This window comes from Tympanuchus pallidicinctus, unplaced genomic scaffold, assembly GCF_026119805.1.
Source record: "Tympanuchus pallidicinctus isolate F22 unplaced genomic scaffold, pur_lepc_1.0 scaffold8, whole genome shotgun sequence".
Lineage (NCBI taxonomy): Eukaryota > Metazoa > Chordata > Aves > Galliformes > Phasianidae > Tympanuchus > Tympanuchus pallidicinctus.
The window spans coordinates 8,951,741-8,974,066 of NW_026294802.1; the positions used below are offsets into that span (position 1 = coordinate 8,951,741).

At 38.1% G+C, this 22,326-nt stretch overlaps 1 protein-coding gene across 3 annotated transcripts in view; it reads left to right on the forward strand.

The window, feature by feature from the left end:
* Window positions 1-17,259, forward strand: part of MYBPC1 (myosin binding protein C1) — a 73,068-nt gene extending 55,809 nt beyond the window's left edge. For 2 of the 3 annotated variants that reach the window (XM_052668768.1, XM_052668769.1), the window contains 8 exons: window positions 1,805-1,972; window positions 2,435-2,523; window positions 3,873-4,068; window positions 4,809-4,948; window positions 6,510-6,669; window positions 7,809-7,945; window positions 8,514-8,700; window positions 16,526-17,259. In XM_052668768.1, the coding sequence (XP_052524728.1) occupies window positions 1,805-1,972; window positions 2,435-2,523; window positions 3,873-4,068; window positions 4,809-4,948; window positions 6,510-6,669; window positions 7,809-7,945; window positions 8,514-8,700; window positions 16,526-16,626 (1,178 nt within the window). In that variant the 3' untranslated portion in view covers window positions 16,627-17,259. Of the gene's footprint in view, window positions 1-1,804; window positions 1,973-2,434; window positions 2,524-3,872; window positions 4,069-4,808; window positions 4,949-6,509; window positions 6,670-7,808; window positions 7,946-8,513; window positions 8,701-14,569; window positions 14,610-16,525 lie in introns of all 3 variants that reach the window. The other variant, XM_052668770.1, reaches the window with a different exon arrangement.
* The last annotated feature ends 5,067 nt before the right edge of the window (window positions 17,260-22,326 follow it).

The following is a 22,326-nucleotide window of genomic DNA, read 5'->3' on the forward strand; positions in this document are numbered from 1 at the left end:
GAGTCTCTGTTGGCTGAGATCCTTGTGAGTGTTCCCATCTAGGAACATGCGTAAATACTAGAAGAATTTTTATTATCCTGAAAATAGCCAAGTTCAGGCTTCCAGGAAATCCAGGGCAATGATAGCTTTGATCAGGGAATAAAGCCTTAGTGATTACACTATATCTGTCATCATCTGTGATTTTCTTTCTGTGTTGCCTTTAGTTAAATGTGCTCTCTTCCTCTGTCTCCCTAAGTTTACTTTTCAAGACTTTTTTTTCTGTCTCTCTTCTCAAAATTCTTCCCAGAGTTCCTTTTCTCTTCTATGATGTTTTCTCTTCTATGATGTGTTTTTCTTTTCTCCCATCATCATTTTGCTTCATTTCTCTCTTTTCCAAGTGTTCTTTCATCTCTTTCTTTTCATCTTTCCAGGGCTGTGATCAGCCCAAAGAAAGAACCAACTTCATCTCCTCCTCTTTCTTTATCCTTTAGCTTTCCTGTGAGAATAACTGTTCTTGATCTAGATGCCTCCTTCCCACCTCTTCCCGCCTCTTTTCTACCTGCAGACTCCCTACGTATAGGTCCTCTAAGTCTATAAAATCTAGCATCTTACTAACAGGAATTTGTAACCACTGACAAAATGCTCCACCTGTGTGAAAGTGAGTGTCTCTGATTAATTTTAAAGCTGGATTCTCACAAGGTATATCGACAGATCAGTCTGAGGAATTGATGGAGCCACCTTTCAACCTGGAAGGTAGAGTATACAACAAGGGATTTGAAACTTCTTTAGTGAAAGAAAACTCTCTTTGTAAAAGTAAAGAAATTCCTGAGAGTACATGCACTCTCAGAGTTTGCAGCAGTGCATGTATAAGGGAGGGGGAGGTGTTCAGGAAGCACTCATTGATTACAATCCTCTTCTACTAGAACCTGAAGGAAGCAGCTCGAAGGAGAACTTAATTCCTAAAAGTAAGACACACACTTACACAAATGTATCGCAGTGTTGTAGCTTAGTCTGCAGGGCACTTCTTATAGTAGTTCCCTTGTCTTTTATGCTAGGATTACAATGCTGTCCTTACATGATGTGGAAAGTATCAGCAGTGACTTACTACTGCACAAATCTGATTCCTAAGGTCCAGGCGCCAGCAGCATTGAAATGATCTATGTTTTCAAGATAGGGTGAAAAAAAAGTATTGTTTGTATCAAAACTTATCTGAAAGACTGTACTGTTAGGATCACTCCATGGATTACATGCGTCCACTTAGGAGTAGGCCAAAAATTTGAGAATGTCGTCATTAAGTGAATAACTTGGATACAGACTTCTTCTTCTAAAGGCACCAGCAGAGATGGCATTTCATTGCAATGTGTAAATAATTTGTTCTTTTCTCATCCCCATGGTATTATCTAAGATAAGTACTTGTTTTGAATGTGAAATTATTTAAATGAATTCTCAAACCCTTTTCTCTCCAAAAAAGTTGTTAAAGCAATGGTGAGTGTTTTTGGAGATAGACTCTACGTCCTTCTTGTTTTCTATCAGCTGAATTAAAATGCTAATCTCTCTGGTACAATTAAGTGATAGACACATTATTAAAACATTTACTTATTTATATATATAATTGACAGAAATCCATTAAGAGTTGAAGCTTTTTTTTCAGTGATAATTAAAGTGAATCCATATCACGTTATTGAAGAAAACATAAAAAAAAAATGAGATGGATGCATCAGTATATATTGAATCAATTACCATTATGTAATTTTCCTTTCTGGGGCAGTGGATATATTTATAATTCCCTGTTCTTTTGGTTCATCCTCCTCTTTTCCTAAACTAGCTGATGAGTGGATCGTCGCTAACCCAGAACTGACAGACAAAACAAAGTTTACAATCAACGGTCTGCCGACTGGCTCAAAAATCCTTGTGAGAGTAAAAGCGGTGAATGCTGCAGGTGAAAGCGAACCTAGGTACCACCCACAGCCTATCTTAGTCAAGGAAGTGATAGGTAAGATCCTCCTGCTTATGTTCTCCCACACATACACTCTGCTTCCATGTTTAGTTCTATAGGGTTTTTTTTATGGCTAATACTTTTAGTTAGAAGCTGATGATATGGCCTTACAAAACCATTTTGTAGTGACTAGAAGACATGTAAATGTATTTAAAAAAATCTGTAATTTTTTAAAATTTCATTTCTGAGCCTTTATTGCACAGGCTTTAAAGTCTTCTTCTACAGATATTGATGTTTCTTTTTTAAGTAGCACTAAGTACCCACCTATTCTTACCATCACAGCATGTGGTGTTACAAACACCAAAGGTGTACTGAATACGGGACCAAGAAATGTAAGATATCACTCACTGGCCACTTCTGGGAACTGCAGAAAATGCAGATTTCTGTTTATATCGATGCCCACTAGTACTGCCTTGGTTAGAAAAGAAAATAAATTTCAAAACTTTTGGGTTTTTTCAGAACCTCCAAAGATTCGCCTACCAAGACACTTAAAACAAACCTATACTAGAAGAGTTGGAGAAACTGTAAATCTTGTTATTCCTTTCCAGGTAAGAACTAAAAACGCTGACAGGAAAATACTCAATACTCATTTTCCTTATGTTACTGCCTCTTATCTTCTTTTTTTCTATGTAAGTTTGGGAGTCAAGTGAGTTCATTTGAATAGATGTGATAGAGAGCACAAAGAAGTACACAGGCGCTTGAGAGTTTATGTCTTGATGTCTCAAATAAATGATGACAAGCCAAATACTGAATTGCATAACTAGCTCAGACAAACTGATTAGTCATCTGTTATCCACAGAGCAATTCTACAGCTGGATATTATGTGCAAGATAATCTCTACCAGAGTGCAAAATGATTAGACTGGCAGTAATTAGATACAGTAATATTTGATCATTGTGTTGTCTTGAGAGGGAGGTGAAGAGTGGGCAGAATTTCACAATCTCCTATAGGAAATGCAGCTTTAAATCCTTGAGATCACATCTATAGCAAGAACATCTCCAAGGATATAGCACCTTTCACAACAACGACTGCCTCTCTACCTATAGGGCCCTTATTCTTATGAATTAAAAGCTGTAATTTGAAATCTTCTCTGCTCACATAAAAATGCTTGTTTCTACAAAGCTACTAGAAGTTTAATAAAAGCTTGATCACCAATACATGACAAAAGACATTGTTTCAGAGAAACTAAAGAAATGTTCTCTAAAATTAGACATTTCAAAAGAGGTGAGACTATTGGACAGCATTTGTAAATATTTTGCATCCAGAAGGCAAATCTCATGGTAAAGCAAGTGGAATTCATTCCTATTTAGGCACCAAAATTGGGCACTACCATGCCACAACTATATGCACTTCTCCTCAAAAGATGTCAAGCCAGTCTGACTAAAAGTATTTCAACTGCTTTTGCAATGAAAAAAGAGAATTCAAAATTCCTGGAGCTTTAATCCACTATTTAGGTGCCCAGCAGTGTAGAAAATGTAGGCAGTTCCAGAAGGGGAAGAAATTTCTTTTCTTTTACAGATTTTCTTTAAAAAAAGAAAAGCGAAAAAAAAAAAAAAGTGGGAAGGAAGGAAGGAAGGAAGGAAGGAAGGAAGGAAGGAAGGAAGGAAGGAAGGAAGGAAGGAAGGAAGGAAGGAAGGAAGGAAGGAAGGAAGGAAGGAAGGAAGGAAGGAAGGAAGGAAAATATTTAAATATTTGTTCAGTTTATTCAGAAAATAGAGAAAATACAAATATTTTTGTCTATTGAAGGAAAAAAAGTTGCATTTTAGGTAAATTAATGGGATTGCATCTGAAATTCTGTATGATTTAAAAATGCTTCTTTCAAGACAATTTCCTCTTTGTAGCTAATGCTCTTTTCTCTCTGAAAAGCATATATAAATTGTTTCCTAACTTCTTACAGGGAAGACCAAGGGCAAAAGTATCATGGCAGAAAAATGGTTCTCCAATAGACAAGAACCAAATCAACATCCGCAACACTGAGAATGACACCATTATTTTTATCCGAAAGGCAGAAAGGAGCCACTCTGGAGAATATGACATGAAAGTGGAAGTAGAAAATTTGGTGGATAAAGCCACAATAGATATTCAAATTGTTGGTATGTTTTGAGAAACAGAAGCATATGCATGCCAGAGAAGAAGACTCCAGCCATTCCAATCTTATAGCTGTAAAAACAGAGGAATCTTTTCTCTACATCCAATTACTCGGCTATAGATTTGTAGTCTCTAAGTAAACCTTCGTACACAATGGAATGAGCTTGTCTGAACATGCCAGTCTCTTTTTTTCAGTTTTCTTTTTCATGTTCTTGTTTATTTAGGATGCAAGCCTTTTCCTTTTGACTGGTATCCATAAACAGAAATGGTTTCATAGTAAGTTTGTCATAAATGTAACATGGAAGAAATTCTAAATTGGAAGTGCATGAAAGCAGGAAAGAAAGATGAGAAAAAACATTTACTTACAATTTTTACCAACATATTTATTTACATAGTATGCATAATAATGATCTATCTTAAGAACAAATTTACAACTATCAGGTTTTCAAAATGTCATGCCTACCTGCAACTGAAGAGCGTATGTACCTTATAAACCATATTCACAAAGTGACCCAGATAGGATTTTCATGATTCTGGCATGGGTTAACTGTTGAAAGTGTTATTTTGCAGCCTCAGCATTCTTTGGACATTGAGTTTGGCATATGCATGTGTAAGAAAGAGACAAAGTAAAAGAAGTGGAATGTATATATAGAAAAGAGACAAAAGAGTAAGTGGAAGATGTGTGTAGGAAAGAGAAAGAACAGAAATATTATGAAAAATGATGACTGCCATATTTTCATTACAGATCGCCCAGGCCCACCAGAGGTTGTAACTATTGAGGATGTCTGGGGAGAGAATGTAAATTTATCATGGAAGCCACCAAAAGATGATGGCAATGCTGCCATTACTGGGTACACTATTCAAAAAGCAGATAAGAAGAGTATGGTAAGTAACAAGATGCTTAAAAGACTGATGTATTCACGAAGCTCTTCTTTTTAAAAATATAAAGCTTTATAATAATTAATGAAAGAGGACAAAGCATTGACTGGTTAATTTTTACGAAAATCTACAAGGTATTTCTAAACATTCTAAGGGTTTTCTGGCTCTAAAAACCTTTGACATGAAACAGCAATAACAAGCAAGATATTTTTTATCATTGTCATTAAACTAACATGAAATGTAAACTTCCTTAAAAGACAGCAGTTGGATTCTTACATTTAATGCTTACTGCGAATTAAAACACTGGAAAACTGGGACAATATTTTGGGAGCTGTGTTATCTAAAGGAATCCTTTTGCCCACTACCTAGAAAACTAAGTAAGTTGACCTGCTTCATGCTCTGATCAATTCATTCCTCCTGTGGATCTATTTCCCTTCCCATTCTTCAATTTTAATCTGCCTTCAGATTGCAAGAGATCTTCTTCCAGATGAAGAAATGTCTCCTGTCTTTGAGTCCTTCCTGTCAGAGGAAGAAAGCAACAACAGCAGTGTCTAGGGCTCAGAGTGTAATGGGTCATTCAGGTCATAGTTCCTCCATGTGGAGGATGAATTTTGTGGTGATGAATTTTGCAATTCTGGCATAGCTGTCATTCCACAGCAAATCATTTTGCCAAAAGACAGCTCTTTAGCAATAGGTCCTCAGAGGAGTACAGAAAACGCCACAGGTTACATGGGATGGCAGTCCATCAATTTTTGAGAAATCTAAAATAAACGGACTTTTGAAGACAATCAAATACCAATCAAATCAAATACCAAGGCACAGGAAGCTCAGCAAGAGTGTGTTTAAAAAAAAAGAAAAAACTGTGCAAGGCAGAGTCAGGAAAAGCAAAAACATTGTTGTCATACTTTACTTAATATTAATTCTATTTTAGCATAAACCTTTTTTTTTAATCTTAGTTTGCTATGTAGGTGTTACGTGCTAGGATATAGTTTACATGTCCTATTATGGCTTGAAGACCAAAGTGCTAAAATCTTTCTCTCCACCTGAGTCTTTAAACATTTCTTTTGCTCCAGAAGGATCACCTGGTTGAATGTATGTTCTTCACAAACATTCAACCCGTGGAAGAGGGGGGTACATTAATGCATTGGCCGCTCGTGAGTATGTGTCACAGCCCAGGGCTTTGTTTTTCTCTCCAGTCTGCAGTTTTCTTATCTGCAGTGGTTCTTGTTCAGTCAGCAGTGTAGAAGTCTACCTCACCTCACAAGGAATAAAATTTGTAATGCTGAATTTCCCAAACAGAAACCTTTGGGCTAACAGAGTGTAACCATTCAATAGGAGCCGCTTTCCATTCAGCCTTCACATCTCAGTAGTGAACTCTGCGTATGCTCATTATCACTCATGTCAGATGGAATAATTAATTACTGTTTACTTCAGCACATTGCTCTTCATCAGCACTTCTTTAAAAGAAAACTGTACTATCCCCCCGTCAGTGATCCTTCCAAGCAACATACGTGTGAAAGCTGCACTGCGCTGCAGGAAGCTTAGCCTCTGTGTTTGTATGTTTCAGGAATGGTTCACGGTAATCGAGCACTACCACCGCACCAGTGCCACCATTAATGAGCTCGTCATAGGAAACGAGTACTACTTCCGAGTCTTCGCTGAAAACATGTGCGGCCTCAGTGAGGATGCAACGATGACCAAAGAGAGTGCCTTGATTGCAAAAGATGGTTAGCTAATTAGCTTTTCCTTATCGAAAGGGACGGGGTGTGCACGGAGTCTGGAAGGTGATTAGACAGAAAAGCCATAGATGAGGCACAGTAGATAGCTAGGACATTTCATATTAGGACTTTGTTGTTTGTCTACATAGCTTATAAGTTTTTCTATGGAGTAGGACATTTTTTCCATGTTCTGTCACTTACTGTGGTCTTGGATATCACACTCATATGACACCACTGGCAGATGTAAGTCAACAAGAGTTGGAAGAGGAGCAAAGCGGTTCTGTTAAGAGCCGTGAGCCGTGGCCTCTCCATGGAGACTCAGCTCCAGCTATGCAAGTGCTGCAGTACATTTCAGGGCCAAGCCAACAAATAAGCTTAACCTCTTGCTTCACCTCTCTAGCATGTGAACCTGGACAAACAGAATCTCTGCTATCAAAAGTTCTGATATTTCAGAAACTGTCAGCTTAAAAAAGCAATGTAAACCTGAAAAAATAAGTGTCTCTTTATGCAATGAAAATTCCACAAATTGATAATTTAGCTGAAGAAAATCGAAGTTGGTTGGTTGTGTTTTTCTGAAAGGAAGGAATACATGACTGCAATGATATAGAGCATAGACAATCTGTGCAACTCACGTGGACAGGCTGAAAGATTGGAAGTCAGGGATAAATGGAATACACTTCCACTATTAAAAAGAAAAGTGTATTTCTGTTAGAAACAGGATCACAAATGAAAACAGAGCTATAGGAATTGCTTTTCATCACTGCTTACTCAACTCTGTCATGAAAGTAAATGTCAGGCCTAAGCTTCACTGTAGCCAGTACAGCAGATTGGAAAAGGTTTCAACAAAGATATCTGGTGGAGCCTGTGCACAGGGAAAGATGTCAGTCTGTCCAGCTGTCTTTATTTAGTACACCATCTACTCACAAGACAAAGAGAAGCTCTCAGAACTCTATATCAAAACCAAGGGCAATAGTCAATTCCCAAATCCCCTTCCAGCCTCTCTAACGATTGAAATTACTACACCAGACTGATTCCTGAGTGAGTGCAGGTCAGAATAGATGCAGAGTCTCTGAAACATTTCAAGATGTTTGGGTATTTAGTTATACTGCAACACTAGTCTTTATTAATGCATTGTTTTCATTTTATAGGTAAAGTCTACAAATACCCAGTTTACGATGACTTTGACTTCACTGAACGACCACTGTTTACTCAGCCTCTAGTTAACACGTTTGCTGTAGCTGGTTACAATGCTACTTTGAACTGCAGCGTTCGGGGCAACCCCAAGGTACAGCACAGCAGTGTCAGTTAACACATGAGAAACTTTAACCCAAAAACAGAAACTGTAATACAATTTTTATTATACAAAGCTGGCTGAAGAAAAGGAGTATCTTCCAATTTGAGTTACATATTAATGAGGTTTATTTCCTGCAATGAAAATCCAATCTAGTAAAATGAGAACTCCAGAGAGCTTAAGAATACGTTCACTTTCCAACAGTTGTGGCTGTTCTTTCTGAAAATCACTTTTAAAAACATGCTTTCTATTCTCATTCAGAATAACTGGATATCAAAAGATAAAGCTGAGGTGTCTGCTGTTATTATAAAACATCTTACATTGATAACAAGTTTATTTTTATGACTTTAATTACATGATAGGAACTGCACTGAACAACTCAGAAACAGGGGCATGACGTAGCCCATGCTTATGTTTAGTTAATGGTTAGCTTCCCTTCTATCTCCATTTTATCTTTGTACCATTTCTGAATTACTCAGCATTAACAGAGCATTATGAACAGTTGTAAAACATTTCCATTTGTAGGTTTTTGCATGTAGGTTTTCTTTTGTTTCTACCACAGCCCAAAATAACCTGGCTGAAAAACAAGGTTGCTATACTGAATGACCCAAGGTACCGAATGTTCGGCAACCAAGGTGTCTGCACCTTGGAGATCCGCAAACCCAGTCCATATGATGGAGGCACTTACACTTGCAGAGCTGTCAATGAACTTGGAGAGGCAGAAGTTGATTGCAAACTGGAAGTAAAAGGTAAGGGTTTTAATTCATTGCAAATGCACTGCTCATCTGAACACCATTTACACAGGAGACAAAAGTAAGGAAGGCAAAAGCAAAAGGGAGATTAAACAGGTTTTTAGCTTTCCCAGATGAAAGTAACTTGGGGTTAGTACAAAATGAACTATGTTGGCAGCATTGTTTTCTCTTTGAGGGCTGTGTGGTATTTACGCTGTATCTTTTTCTTCTCCTTAATCCCAATTCAAACATTCAGTGTTTGAAAGGACTCTTTCACAAGTGACACAGTGATAGAACATAACTCCAAAGCTCTGCAGCTTACCTGGTAAACACTAATAAGACTCAGCCATGGAACTTTTTGAGAAATGTTAAAAAATTATCCTGAAGGATACAGGCCTCTGAATGAAGTGGAAAAGAGAGGAGAAGGAAGAAACATTAATTCAAGGCAGATACTGTTTGCTTTAAAATGGCACATTAAACAAAGCATTTGTTTCCAAGGAAAACTTGTTAATGTAGTTTGTTAGCAAAATCACAGAGCAACACAAGAACTGTTGCCAAGAACACAAGCTAGCTGATATAACTGATGAATTTTTTTTAGGAGCAAAGTATTTGAAATGTTATTTTGCAAATACAGGGAAAGAGGAGAAGCATTTTAGCATTGACTGGGGCACCAAGAATGACAAGAGGATTTGAATTGGACTACTAGTTAATTTTTCTGAAAATTGTACTTTCAGAAAATTACTCCCTGGCAACAGATGTGGTCATATTTAACTGTATTAATTTTCACCAAAGGCTTTTGCTTCAACCATGAAATAAGCATTTCTGAAAAAATGAATGTGAAGTTGTAAGTAAGGAAAGTTGGCTACACAGAGCCAATAGGAAGTCTTTAAGTCAGGAGTGTAGAGGGATTTTAGGCTATCAAAATATGGTCCTAATTTTATTACTTCTATCATGCTTGCCTATAAAGAAAACTATACTGTTTAATATCCTCAAGCATTGTATTGTGTTGATTTTAGATTTCAATTTCCTTTGTCTGTGTTTTCTGGTGCATCTTGTCCTACAGCTCAAATCTGCTAGCAAGAAGCCACTGCAATAAATATTTAGCCTACGAACCTGAACTTTAACTAGTATAATGAAAGTACGCATAATATCACATTTCTTAACTGTTATGATTTATTTTTATGTTGTTGTTTAAAAGGTAATGTCCTTGAACTGGATATATGAATCTTTTCCATAATCACAAGAAAATTTTCTATTTCACAGCACAGCAGAAGACCTCATCATCTGGGAAGGTTGCTTCATCTATTTTTTATACTCATATATATTCATCTTTGTTTTTATACAGCAGGCAAAGTCCAAGTTAATTTGCTATTCCATCAAACTTTCTAAGTCCCCAGGCCTTCATGTCCTTAAAAAAGATAAAAATCACCTTTGATCAATACTGACAGAAATTTAATTGTTTACAATTGCATGTTTATGTACTGCTATCTGAAATAGGCTGGAAATGGTTGGATACTTTTCCAATCAAATAAAAGTAATTTATCTAGGGAGAAAAAAAGTTACAGTTCTGTTCACTAAAGTGGTTACTAGGTACACGTGATATTATGTCCTTGAGGATCTTTGCCGAGAAATATCTATCTACTGTTCCTATGTCCAGTTTCCTGACTAATGTCCTGAAATGAGAGCACACAATCCATTATGTCTGAATGCTTCCAGGTCTTTCCCAGCTACAGCTGACTCTTTCTACAATGGTTGAATTAAAGATTATATAAAAATACATATATTTATGTATCTTGCTACATGGCAACTTACACTTAGGATAGATAACACTGAGAATAGTGAAGAACTAGAACAGCAGAGGTTGTAGAGCCTTTGGTACCATGAGACTTTTAGAGGAATGACAACAGTAAAATTTATTGTTGGGTTACGGTATGCACTAAATGATGTCTCAAGATTGCTTCTAGCTCTGTGATTTTAAATCAGTTCCTAACATTGCCAACAAACCCTAGCACCTCAGTCAAATTCAAGCATCGCTCTGATCATCCGTCTCAAAGGAAATCTCAGATAGAGATTGGGCTTGGGGCATCATGTCCTGAGGACTGTTGTAATCATCATACTCGCTGGTTGCAGCACATCCTGCAGCCTCACTTGCTCTCATGCCCTATCTTGGGATTGTAACTGAACCCATCCACATTGGGTCCAATAGTTGCTAAGCGAGAATGAGAATGTAATTCTCTCTGTAGACAAAGTTCAGACTATCCTTCTCATTTTTTTTAATAAACCCTCCCACATTCATTGACTGGAATGTCTGTAGCACAGATACTTCTAGATTCATAAATACCTTTTTTTTTTTTTCTCAAATAAATAATATTTTCTTTAAAAGATCAACTGAAAAAGTATAATACTACTCCACAGACATCTTACTCAGAACATCTGATTGTTCTACAGTGTTGTGAGTTTGCATCACACCTGAAAGAAATCCCTAAAAATGCAGTTCATTAAGCATCCCATCTGGGCTGCATGCTGTTTCTTTCCCTTAGCTATGTGACAGATTCCTTCATTATCACAAAGCTCCTAATTATGGCATGCTTCAGAGCCCAATCTCATACCATCACCTGGTGCAGCCCCACTCCTTCCTACCACGCCTGCTTGATCTGTGTTTCCTTCCCAGCACTGTGGGCTGTGAGTCCTTGCCCTCATTGAGATCCCTCTCTGCATCCAGGCAGGTCTGTTGGCCACTGTTTGAAGTCTCCTGAATTCAGTCCGTAGGGTTTAGACACCAGACATCTGTTGCAAGGATTCAGTGCTGATGCTCTTAACACGACTGGCAGTTCAACTGATGAATTCAAAGGAAATAGGATTAAGCAAAGACAGAAGCTGTAGCTTGACAAACCAGCATAGGCCTGGGGTTTGCTATATGACACAGACAAATGCAACAAGTATTAAATGGACATAGAAACATAATTGAACCTTATTTCAACCTTCTGTCGACGTATGTGTTGAACTCACATTCTTTAAGTTTCCCAGCTTGTCTGTTCATTTAATAGGGTTCTTCAGATGACTGCAGTTCAAAATGACAAACAGAATTATGGAGTCTGAATTGCTAGAAAAGGATTGCAGTGTGTTTGGATATGTGTGTGCGCATGTGTGTATTTATGTGTCTTTAAATTGGTGTGACTTTAGTCAAGAAAATAATGATCGGGGTATGAATCTGTAATGTTGAGGTGCAGTTGAATATTGCCTGACCACAACCAACAGGCTCTAGGCAATGCTCTGTGTCTGGTGAATGTATGAGCTACAGTTGTATTACTGCAGACATTAGCATGGTAAGTCATGCTTAATAGCACCATTCCATGCAGAAGTAGATATTACAGTAATTGCATTTTCTTCATAATGGAGAAAAGAATCTCTAGCCAACTATGTCTGGCATGCTGGAAATCTGAAGATTATCGTGCGTGTATATATGCTCAATTTGAGGAATGCCATGGAAGAATTACAGACAGAACAGTGTAGGATTCAGTTTTACATGGTGTTTGAACAACAGAACAGCCATGAAAGCTATTGCTGGACCAGATAGTCTTAGCGGTCTTTTCTAACCTTAGTGATTCCATGACTCATGATTCCATGAATACTCTGACTATGAATGTTATCAATATGCTACAATTTTCTACTTTTCTAGCCATTTACAGTACTTCAGGTGACAAATCTAAATTCCTACTTGCTGCTAAATTTATTGTTCATTTTCTGAAAAAGTATTAATGCTAATTATGACAATTAAGAGCACCAATAATAATAAGTAAAAATAATAAGTCTTTATTTATCTTTAAAAGATTCCATGTTTGGTGATGTTACTTGAGAGAGACGTTGCTTCACTCGTCTGTTTTCAGTTTTGCAGAGTGAACTTAAAGAAGGCTGCTCAGAGAGCTGCTCCATATGCTTGCATATCCAATTTTTTTTATAGATATAACTGTGCTGAAAAAGATCATGTAATACAACTTAGAAACAAGAATACCTCTATTTTGAAAGATGATGCATGCACAGAATCTCATATTTTTCATACCATTTTACTAAGGAAAATTAAAAAAAAAAAATCAACAAATCCGTATTCTAAATACATTGAGGTAGATCCTTAAATGTGACTTTAAATCTCTGTTTATGCAAGGAAATGATTTTGTATCAGCTTCACAGGTCAAGGAAAAAAAATCAGATAGAGCACTGCACTTCTTTTCATCATGAAATGTGTTTTTAGATTACATTTGTCTTAAGAATGAAATGAAGATCGGTGGTCATTTGATGGTAACAAAGATGCTGTGTGAAAAAATATAATAAAAATATGGTGTTAAAATCGACTTGGAAGAATTTCAAATGCGAATAAATACCACTATAAATATTCTAATTCTGCAGTGATATATCAAGGAGTAATTAATCCAGGAGAACCAATCTTCATGGCGGGGAATAAGCAGGTTTATAATGAGTATAATCCTCTGGCCATTCCATTTCATTCCCTTCCTCTCTTTTCACACTGAAACGCATTTTCTGCATGCAAAGTGTGTATTTATTTGCTTTTTTTAGATTAAACTAGCTGGTGTCTCATGGCATACTAAGTCTATGCCACATGAGCAAAGAAGGCCAAATTAATCAAGAATATAGGAATTTAACAGCAGAATTACAAAAGTTTTAGCTATGCTTCTGCTATGTCACTGAGGATAAAGTTACTTGTATATATGAAGAATTAATTTAGTAACTGTGCCTCCTATTGCCGGAACACTTAGACTTTTCCAGGAGACAGAATTTTGTATCTCAGCAACTGGCTCTGGGTCTGTTTGCAGAATTATTGAAATAACAGAAGCATCATGAAGTCATTGGCTGTGCTTAAAATACGTTCTTTATCACAGATTAGTTTTTTATTACAGATAGTGCTCTGAATGATAATCTGTGCCTGAATTTGCACAACAGGATCTAGGGATAAAATCCTGATCCAATTGAAATCTGCTGAAATTTTATACTTTTAGTAATGTGAAATTTTGATGCATTTACAGCTTATTTTAAATGTGGATTCATTGGAATTACAGTGGCAAAGAATGTGGCCCATTCCATAGAAATGTGTTTCCTTGCAACCTTGCCCAAGTCCAGAATACCAGCAGAGCAATTTTAAGATGCCCAGAAAGCAGTTTCCAGTATTTTATACATCCAAATGTATTATTTCAAAACTAAAACAAGTTAAGAAATCAGGCTATACAATGTTCCTGTAGCATTTGAAGTATTAAGGTATTTTTCTAAAATGGCTGTGAAAGGTACAAATTTGAGTGCTTTTATAGGGACATAAATACAGACATTTTATATAGTCAAAATGTTGCATTAAAGGTAAGGGCTCCTATAGAGCCAATGGCATGTTGTAATTAATGTAAATGTGGATATGTGACAAAGTACATACTTTAGTTCACAGGTACATAATTAGTCTGTACTTGATAATTTTGCCTTATAGAGTTTCGACATATATATATATGTTTCAGTGTTACGTGTGTGCTTTTTTTCCCTGGTGGAAAATACAATATATATATATGTGTTAGCTTCTTTGAAGCTACGTTTGGAAACTTTTACAATACATATCAGTTGCATAATTTGTTTCCAATCTATACCGTAGACTAATTACAGAATTTATAGTTAATTGTACTTATTAATATAGCTTTTACACATTACTGATAATTTTGAAGTGGAACTGGATCCCCGCCTTTTACTCTCCATGTGTTTTTATTCCCATATATTTTACAAGACTAAGGATTAAAACATCATCTTGAAATAATTGTTAGCATAATTTCACTCAACATTTTCTCTCTACTTTTGTGTTTGCATTAAATTGTTACTTCTCTTTCTCTCTCTCCCTTAGTTACAGAATAAGGATTTTTGAATGTATATTGTCATCTAAGGTAAGCTTTCATATGGTACTTGCATATGAAGCTTATGTCTGTTTACACGTCATACAACGTCTGCCTCGTATGGCATGATTTTCATTATTTTTCTTAATGAAAATGGTTTTTGAAATGAGTAGTATGATAGTCTCAATGCCTGTAAAACTTGATTTTTAGAATAATTGCTTGTTACAGTAAACCCTGGCAGTACAACCTCTCACTGTTCTCTAATAGTGCATGTTTCAGTGGAATTTACCACAAGCATGACATAGCAGAAATAATAAGCATGAATAAAACACATTTTGCATTTACAGTCAGTTATTTTCACATAGGAATATGCCTCTACATAAATGAAATATTTATCCAGCACTTGATTTCATTTGCAAATGAATGATTCTTATCAAAATTTGCACTACGTAAGTTGAAAAGAATGCTAAAAAGCATGTATCTTTTTGTCTGCATTGTGCATCCACCTAAGGTCGGGAACAAAGTTCTGCAGCAATGCAAGTGTTAAACAAGACAGTTCAGTCTATAATCGCTAGAAACTAATAGCACCTTAACTGGATAATCCTTGTGTCAATAAAGGATATCGGTTCTTAAACTGTGCACTCGGGATAAATGTTGTACGTAAGTATCAGCTCGGTTGCACTTAGCTGAAGCATTCGCAGACAGTGATATCTCCATCCTGACAATGTACTTTTGCTTTAAAACTTTTGGTGCGTTCCAGAAAAAGCTGCAAAGGTAAGTGCTGTTATCAGTGGGTGATTTGGCAGCTCAGGGTGATTTGGCAGAGCGGAGCATCTAGCAGAACTACACGAGGAAGATTGGTGTTACTTAGCACTTTACCACAGATGCCACCCTTTCCCTTGAGTAAGGACAGCCTCCCGTGTTTTAGCAAAATATTTATCTTTTTTTCCGCTCCACATTCCAAATGAAATTAACAGAAGTAGCCATGCATTTCACTTCTTCTATAGATTTCCATGGCTTTTCTGTAGTGTTTTTTTTTTTTTTTTTCCCCAACAGAATGAGATTTCAGTTCTAATTTGGGTAGTTTTTATTCAATCACTGATACATCGGGATGCCCTGGCTGGTGTGTTACACACTGCACACAACTTTTTCTGGGCACTGAAAGAAATATTTTGTCTTGGATTCCTAAATTATTCAATCTACTCCAAAAATCTTTTGCCTGTGCCCTTTTGGTGCAACTTAGGAAGAGCAGAGCAGCCCTAGCCATAAGCAGAGCTTCCGTGGAGCGGGCAGCTCACGTTCTTCACTCAGACCTGAACCCAAAATAATTCCCCAGGACATAAAGGCTTTGACTGTAGTCAGATATTTCTGGAGTCTGTATTTCAGTCAGCCCCTCTATCTAAAATATTGTGGTTTTTTTCTGTTTATGTATACACACACATCTATATTACACATGCCATACCAGGTGTTACTTTCAAGCAGTGAGGTAAATATTTTGCTGAATACTTATAAACCAGTACAAGACCCAACTCTGAAATAATATGAATGTCTCTGCATGTTTTCCACAACTCTTTGGTGCCGGGTGCTTTCGCCGTTTCTCCTTCTGCGCTGACTTCCATCTTCAAGTGCTCTGCACCCAGCCTGATGGAAATCCAGGAGGGTTACTTGCTAATCAGAGAATATTGCATGGGGTGAGATGAATGACCATATATGAGACTTACCAGCAAACAGAAATGCAATTCATCCTGAGCAAGGGAACAGGAAGTTTCTGTGCAATACAGAGATTAAATAATGGTTAATTCTTGTGCTGAACTTTTGAACAGGGATGAATTTTATGCTGTCTCAAAATCAAATATATGGTAGGGGCTGACTAAATCTTTGCCACTTACGGCAGAAATTAAGGGCACAAACCTATTCATCTCTCCATGGATTTTGAACCTGAAAACTGTCTTATCCCTTGCTTGTAGGTGGGCTTTCGTTCTTCAAACTATTAATGGATGGAGTGCCTCCGCATATCATTGATTCATATATGCGCGAAGTACAGGCAGACAAAACTGAGGGGAAGTGAGAGTCCGACCGCAGTGCTTCCTGCCACCGCGCTGGGAATGGGCAGCCAGAGTTACAGCATTTTAGTCCTTGCAACAACAGAACAAACGTGTGGCTGGAGATTTTCTTTTCTTCTTGTTTTTTTTTTTTCCCCCTCATTTGTCGCTCTGTTTTCCCTGCCTGCTCTTACTGAAAAGAAAGAATACGCATGGATTGCTTTGGGATTGAAATGAAATGAACTGAAGACAACACACTCTTTGTAATGTTCAGCTTTATTTTCTGTTTGATATTGTGCTTTGATTTTTTTTAATGAGGAAAGAGGAGAAGATGTGTACGAGGAGGCAGTCAGTTTGTACTGGGTGGTACAGTGCAAATCTTTCGCAGACTGAAGGTACAAGGATTTGTCAGTAGATGTGCAATAAGACCTTTGGAATACATACCTCTTTGATAATGTATCTTATCCACCTGAGAATTGCTTAACAGAATATGGTTTTACTAGAAAGTAATTAATTCACATGTACTTAATGATCACTTAATCTGAACATATCTTCCTTTAGAAGTTTTGATTTCCTAAATCCAACTCACCAGTCTCTCAACTGAACTGAAATTGTTTTATTTAATGTACAATAAATATGAAGTGTTTAAGATCTAACAAGTTGTTGCTTACTATCTTTTTCTCATCTCACCATATTTCGTATGTAATTGATGCATAATGCAGAGCATTATGAGCACACAGCACCAACCAGGTCAGTCTCCTGAGCCACCAAACTCACCCTTTAACATACCTAAGACTGAGTGCGAATGAGAGATGCTATCAGATACGTGCAGTTTAATATCTGTGTGTTTTCAATATTTAAAATACTATAAATTCCATCGGTAACAGCTTTGATCAGTTTGGACCAGTCACTTTTCTGAGCAAGTCACGCAGTCTTTACAAGTATCAGAGGAATAGAGTTACAGCATATCATTTGTGAGGTTATGGTGCAAGGCCAAAACACCATAGCTAAGCAAAAATTGCTGCATTAATTCTCCAGCTCTACGGTCATTACCCTCCAAGAGAATTGGATACCAGCAGTATTTCAGAAGTCTGATCATCTGTAAGGCTCTGGCAAACTCTGACGCATGTGAGACAGAAGGTCACATGCAATTTGACCAGCTTGCCAATTCCCTATCACCTTCTCATTTATTTACCTGCCTGTTCTCACTCCAGCTGTGGAGATAAGATAGGTTGTGTGGTTACTGATTACTGATCAATCCTCAGTTATGGCTTGTGAAGAATCCACTAAATCCAGTAGTACCATTGTGTACACTGATGTCAGCACATTTCCAAACACCTAGAAGTTAATAATTATGCATGAATACATGAATTTGTTACTATGCATCACCACTGCTGGTGAATTTGTGTTTGAATTACCACTTCTTTCACCTGGGGATCTGAATGTCTTTTTTTTTTTTTTTTTTCCCCCTGTAAATTTTATTCACTCTGAGGACTCTTTTCTTCCTTTTCTCCTTCCTATCACTTTCCTCAGTCCTCCCTCTATGCAAGGAAGCAGTTCTCTACTTCCAATGATTCTGGACACTCCCCATAGAGCATTTCAACCTACTCCTCTCAAAACCATATCCCTCTTTTCTATTCACACCTACACATCAAGGAAGGCAACATGAGTATTAGGAAGAATATTCCACACGTGATTATTTACTTATCTTCATTCTGTATCTCACCAGTCAATTGGGTTTTCCTTCATCTGTTTTGATGCCTAAAAGGCACGGGGAGAGGATCAGTTTGAATATATGCCATATAGCTTTAATCTCATCCTTCCTTTGAAATAGTATGAGTCTAATTGGATATACTATGGTCAGCACCAAAGCTACAGCTGCAGTGAGGTTGTGCTTTTCACTAAACAAAGGAATACATGCATAGCCAGTTCACAGTTCATTTATTTGCCTGCTCTGCCATAACATACCACACACAATAACTTGGTGGCCAGCTATAAACCTCACCTTCCACTGGGGCTTCAGTGATGGAATTAGCTTCTCTGATTTGTGCCAGACAGCAACTGTGCTGGCAGACAAGCTGAACTAAGCTACTTTTCACTGAGTGAACACTAAGTGTGATGTTCACATGGCCTTAACTCCTTCTGAGTTGCATTGCCTGACATTTACCATTGAGTGAGATGCACCATGACAGCAAGAAATAATGGATATCTGGCCGTAGCTGGAATTTAGATGAGTATTAGTATGCTGTAGGTTCATACTTTCATTAGTGAAGATAACCAGTCAAGTCTCTGGATTAAGAATTACTTGAATATGACTTTAAGAGGAATTACAGCATTGAGTGGGATAGGAAAGGAAATTCTAGCAGGTTGCAGAATCTTCAATAGAGAATAAATTTTTGATTTACAATGTGTCACCTGGTGGAATTCTCCAAGGATGGTGTTCAACAGATGAAGGGAAGTGACAAACAAGATTAATTTTGAAATCTGACGTTAATACCAGCTCATGAGAAGGGAATATTGCAAAAACTACAGGCAAAATGACCAAGAGAGAATGGGAGCAGCAGGAGAATATCATGATGCAGAAGGCATGGCCCAGTGATACCAAGAGGAAATTTCTCCCAGGTAGGCTCACATGGGATTTGCAAGAAATCAGTGACCATGAAAGAGATCTAGGAGTAAAGGGCAGCAAATAAAACCTGGTCATGTGATATAGAGTAACAGCAAAATACAGGAGGTCCAGGAGAAATGAAACTGGCAGTGATTTTATAGCTTATGGCTGTGTTCCCTGAAGTTTAATTATATGTGAAACTAGTTTAGTCTTCAGCTATTTACCTGTTTGCTATTTGCACTCATCATCAACTATTTGGTGTTGAGCTTACTGTTCAGATCTCCATCAGTAGCACAATTTATAAGGATTCTCTTTTCCACTTACTTTCACAAAGTTGGTAGAAAATTCCTACTTTTGAAAACTCTCCTTTGATGTTAAGCTTGACTGAAATAGGATAAGGAAAGTTACTGCTTGGAATAAAAAGGCCATCCCATATGTGTACATACACACACTACACAAAGAAAGAGAAATCAAAGTTAATAAAAAGATATGGTACTTATTTTTAAAGAAGCCAGAAGAAAATATTTTGCCCTGCTGGCTTCTTTTGGCTTGCTCTCCTTGAAAGGGCACTTGAAGTGTAAATGTTTCTGTTACATAAATAAGCATTTTGTCTTAAACACTATCTGTAGAACTTGATAGACTCTCATTTGCATGGAAAGTTCACAGCCAGTTTTCCTCACTGACGATAATGACACAAGTAAAGAAAGTGGGAGAAAAACAGTGCTTGAATCAAGATATCATGGAATCAAAGAATTGTAAGGACTTGAAATGTATTCTAGACATCACGAATTCCAACCCCCTGCCAAAGCACATTCCCTAGAGTAGGATCCACAGGAAAGCATTCAGGCAGATTCAGATTCTCCAGGCCCCTCATCATCTCTGGCCCTCTGCTGGACTCTCTCTAGAATTTCCCTGTCTTTCTTGAACTGAGGAGCCCAGTATTTCACATGTGGCCTCAGCAGGGCAGAGTTCATTCAGAAATCCAGACTGAGAGACAGATTTTCTTTTTAAATATTCCTTTTTTTTTTTTTTTTTTTTTTTTAAAAAAAAAAAAAAGAACAACAACAACAAAAAAAAAAAAAAACCAAAAAAACCCCACATTTGTAAGTTTCCTGTACTTTGTACTTTGTTTACAGGGAAAAACGTAGTATAGCTCACTTCAACAGAGCATTGAAAATGACACTTATTAGAATGCCTTTTGTTGTATTTTGAGATTCTGGAGCAAAAGGCATTCTATTTTAAGCACAGAATACTTATGGTCACTGGGTTCACGGCTTGCTTTCCTGACTGACAAGTAAAGCTGCTGTTCTGCTGAAGCAGACAACAGAAAGTAAAAGCATATCCTGAATACTGAGGAAGTTCTGGAAACCTGAACACATCCAACTTTGATTTCTACCTTCTCTTGTTCTATGTTTTGTTATGGAACTTTTCAAAGTATATTAAAATAAACAAGCTAACCAAAAAAACACATGCAAAGTCCCTTTTTGGGTTCAATAATAAATAAATCTACTCAGTCCCTATCTTTTTTATGATAAATAAATAATAATAATTTTAAAAAAAATGGATGCAGTGGTGTTTCACTTACAACTCTTCAAAAAACTGTTTTTCTCCTTTTCCTCTTGGCTTTGAAAAGAGCTTGAGCGATCTCTCTAAATACCAATACCCTTATGCTCCTTGACAACAGTAATGCTCAAGGAATTCAAAGCAGCAGTTTTCACCTTTTTTCAAGACCAGTGATTCCAATGTCCTGGGGATCTGGCAGGCATTGAATATAAGTGTTGTGTATGCTTTTGCCCTTCTCTGCTTGGCTGCCATTGAATCTTTACTTTGTTATTGCATTATCCCTCCATTTGCTTGTGGTTCCTTTCTTTTCTGCTCCAGCCCTAATCCCCAGTCACTGTCACTGTATTTTGGACATAAGGTACACTCATCTGTTTCCTTCACTGCAGGGCAGCTAAGGTAGGTAACCTTTAAATGTCCTTTCTAACTGAAATGATTCTAAGATCATTTTGTGTATGTCAAGCACTCCTGACATTTGCCGTAGAAAAACGTGCTCAAAAACTTACTGGCTTCATCAAGGAAAGGGAACTGGCTTACACTGAGTAACAGGAAACTGCTCCGCATCAAAAGACTGTTGTGACCGACCAAAAGGCCACAGCCTCTGGCCCCCAATGGATTAATTTGCACTTGGATCGGGGCAATACCAGATACGTGTACTCACTGGGAGATGTCCTTAACAGCAGCCCTGAGGAGAACCTGAGGGTCCTGATGGACAAGAAGCTGGATATGAGCCAGCAGCATGTGCTTGCAGCCCAGAAGGCCAACTGTGTTCTGGGTTAAATCAGCAAAGGAATGGCAGAAGGGAGAAGGAGGTGATTGACGCCCTCTGCTCTGCTCTTGTAAGGCCGCATCTGAAGTACTGTGCCCAGGCCTGGAGCCCCCAGCACAAGGAGGACACAGAGCGGTTGGAGGGAGTCCAGAGCAGGGCCATGAGAATGCTCAGAGGGCTGGAGCACCTCTCCTATGAAGATAGGCTGAGAGAGCTAGACTCATTCAGCCTGGAGAAGGCTGCAGAGAGACCTCATTGTGGCCTTTTCAGCACTTAAAAGGCGGCTTGTAAACAGGAGGGAGACCAGCTTTTAATATGGTCTGCTAGTGACAGAACCAGCAGGAACAGTTTTAAACTGAAAGAAGGGAAATTCAGGTTAGATGTCAGGTGGAAGATCTGTCAAAAGGGGTAGTGAGGCACTGGCACAAGAGCTGCCCAGAGAAGCTGTGGGTGCTCCATCCCCCTAGGTGCTCAAGGCCAGGTTGGCTGTGGAGCCTGACCTAGGCCAAGGAGGCCAAAGATGTCCTGGGCACACAGGGTTTGGATGCCCCACAGCCACAGGGCCGACACTCCGCAGGCCGGTGAGACCTGAGCCCACGGCGCCGTGCCCGCAGGCTCGGGAAATGGCGCCGGGCGGGCAGCACCGCGATCCCGCCTGAGGAGACGGCCGCGCTCCGAGGTGAGAGAAACAACCCAGCGGAGGACGAAAGAACTCAGACAAATCGACGAGGCCCGACGGGGGCGGCGGTTTCTCCGAGGAGAGGCGGCCGTGGGGCGTCGGCCTCTTCC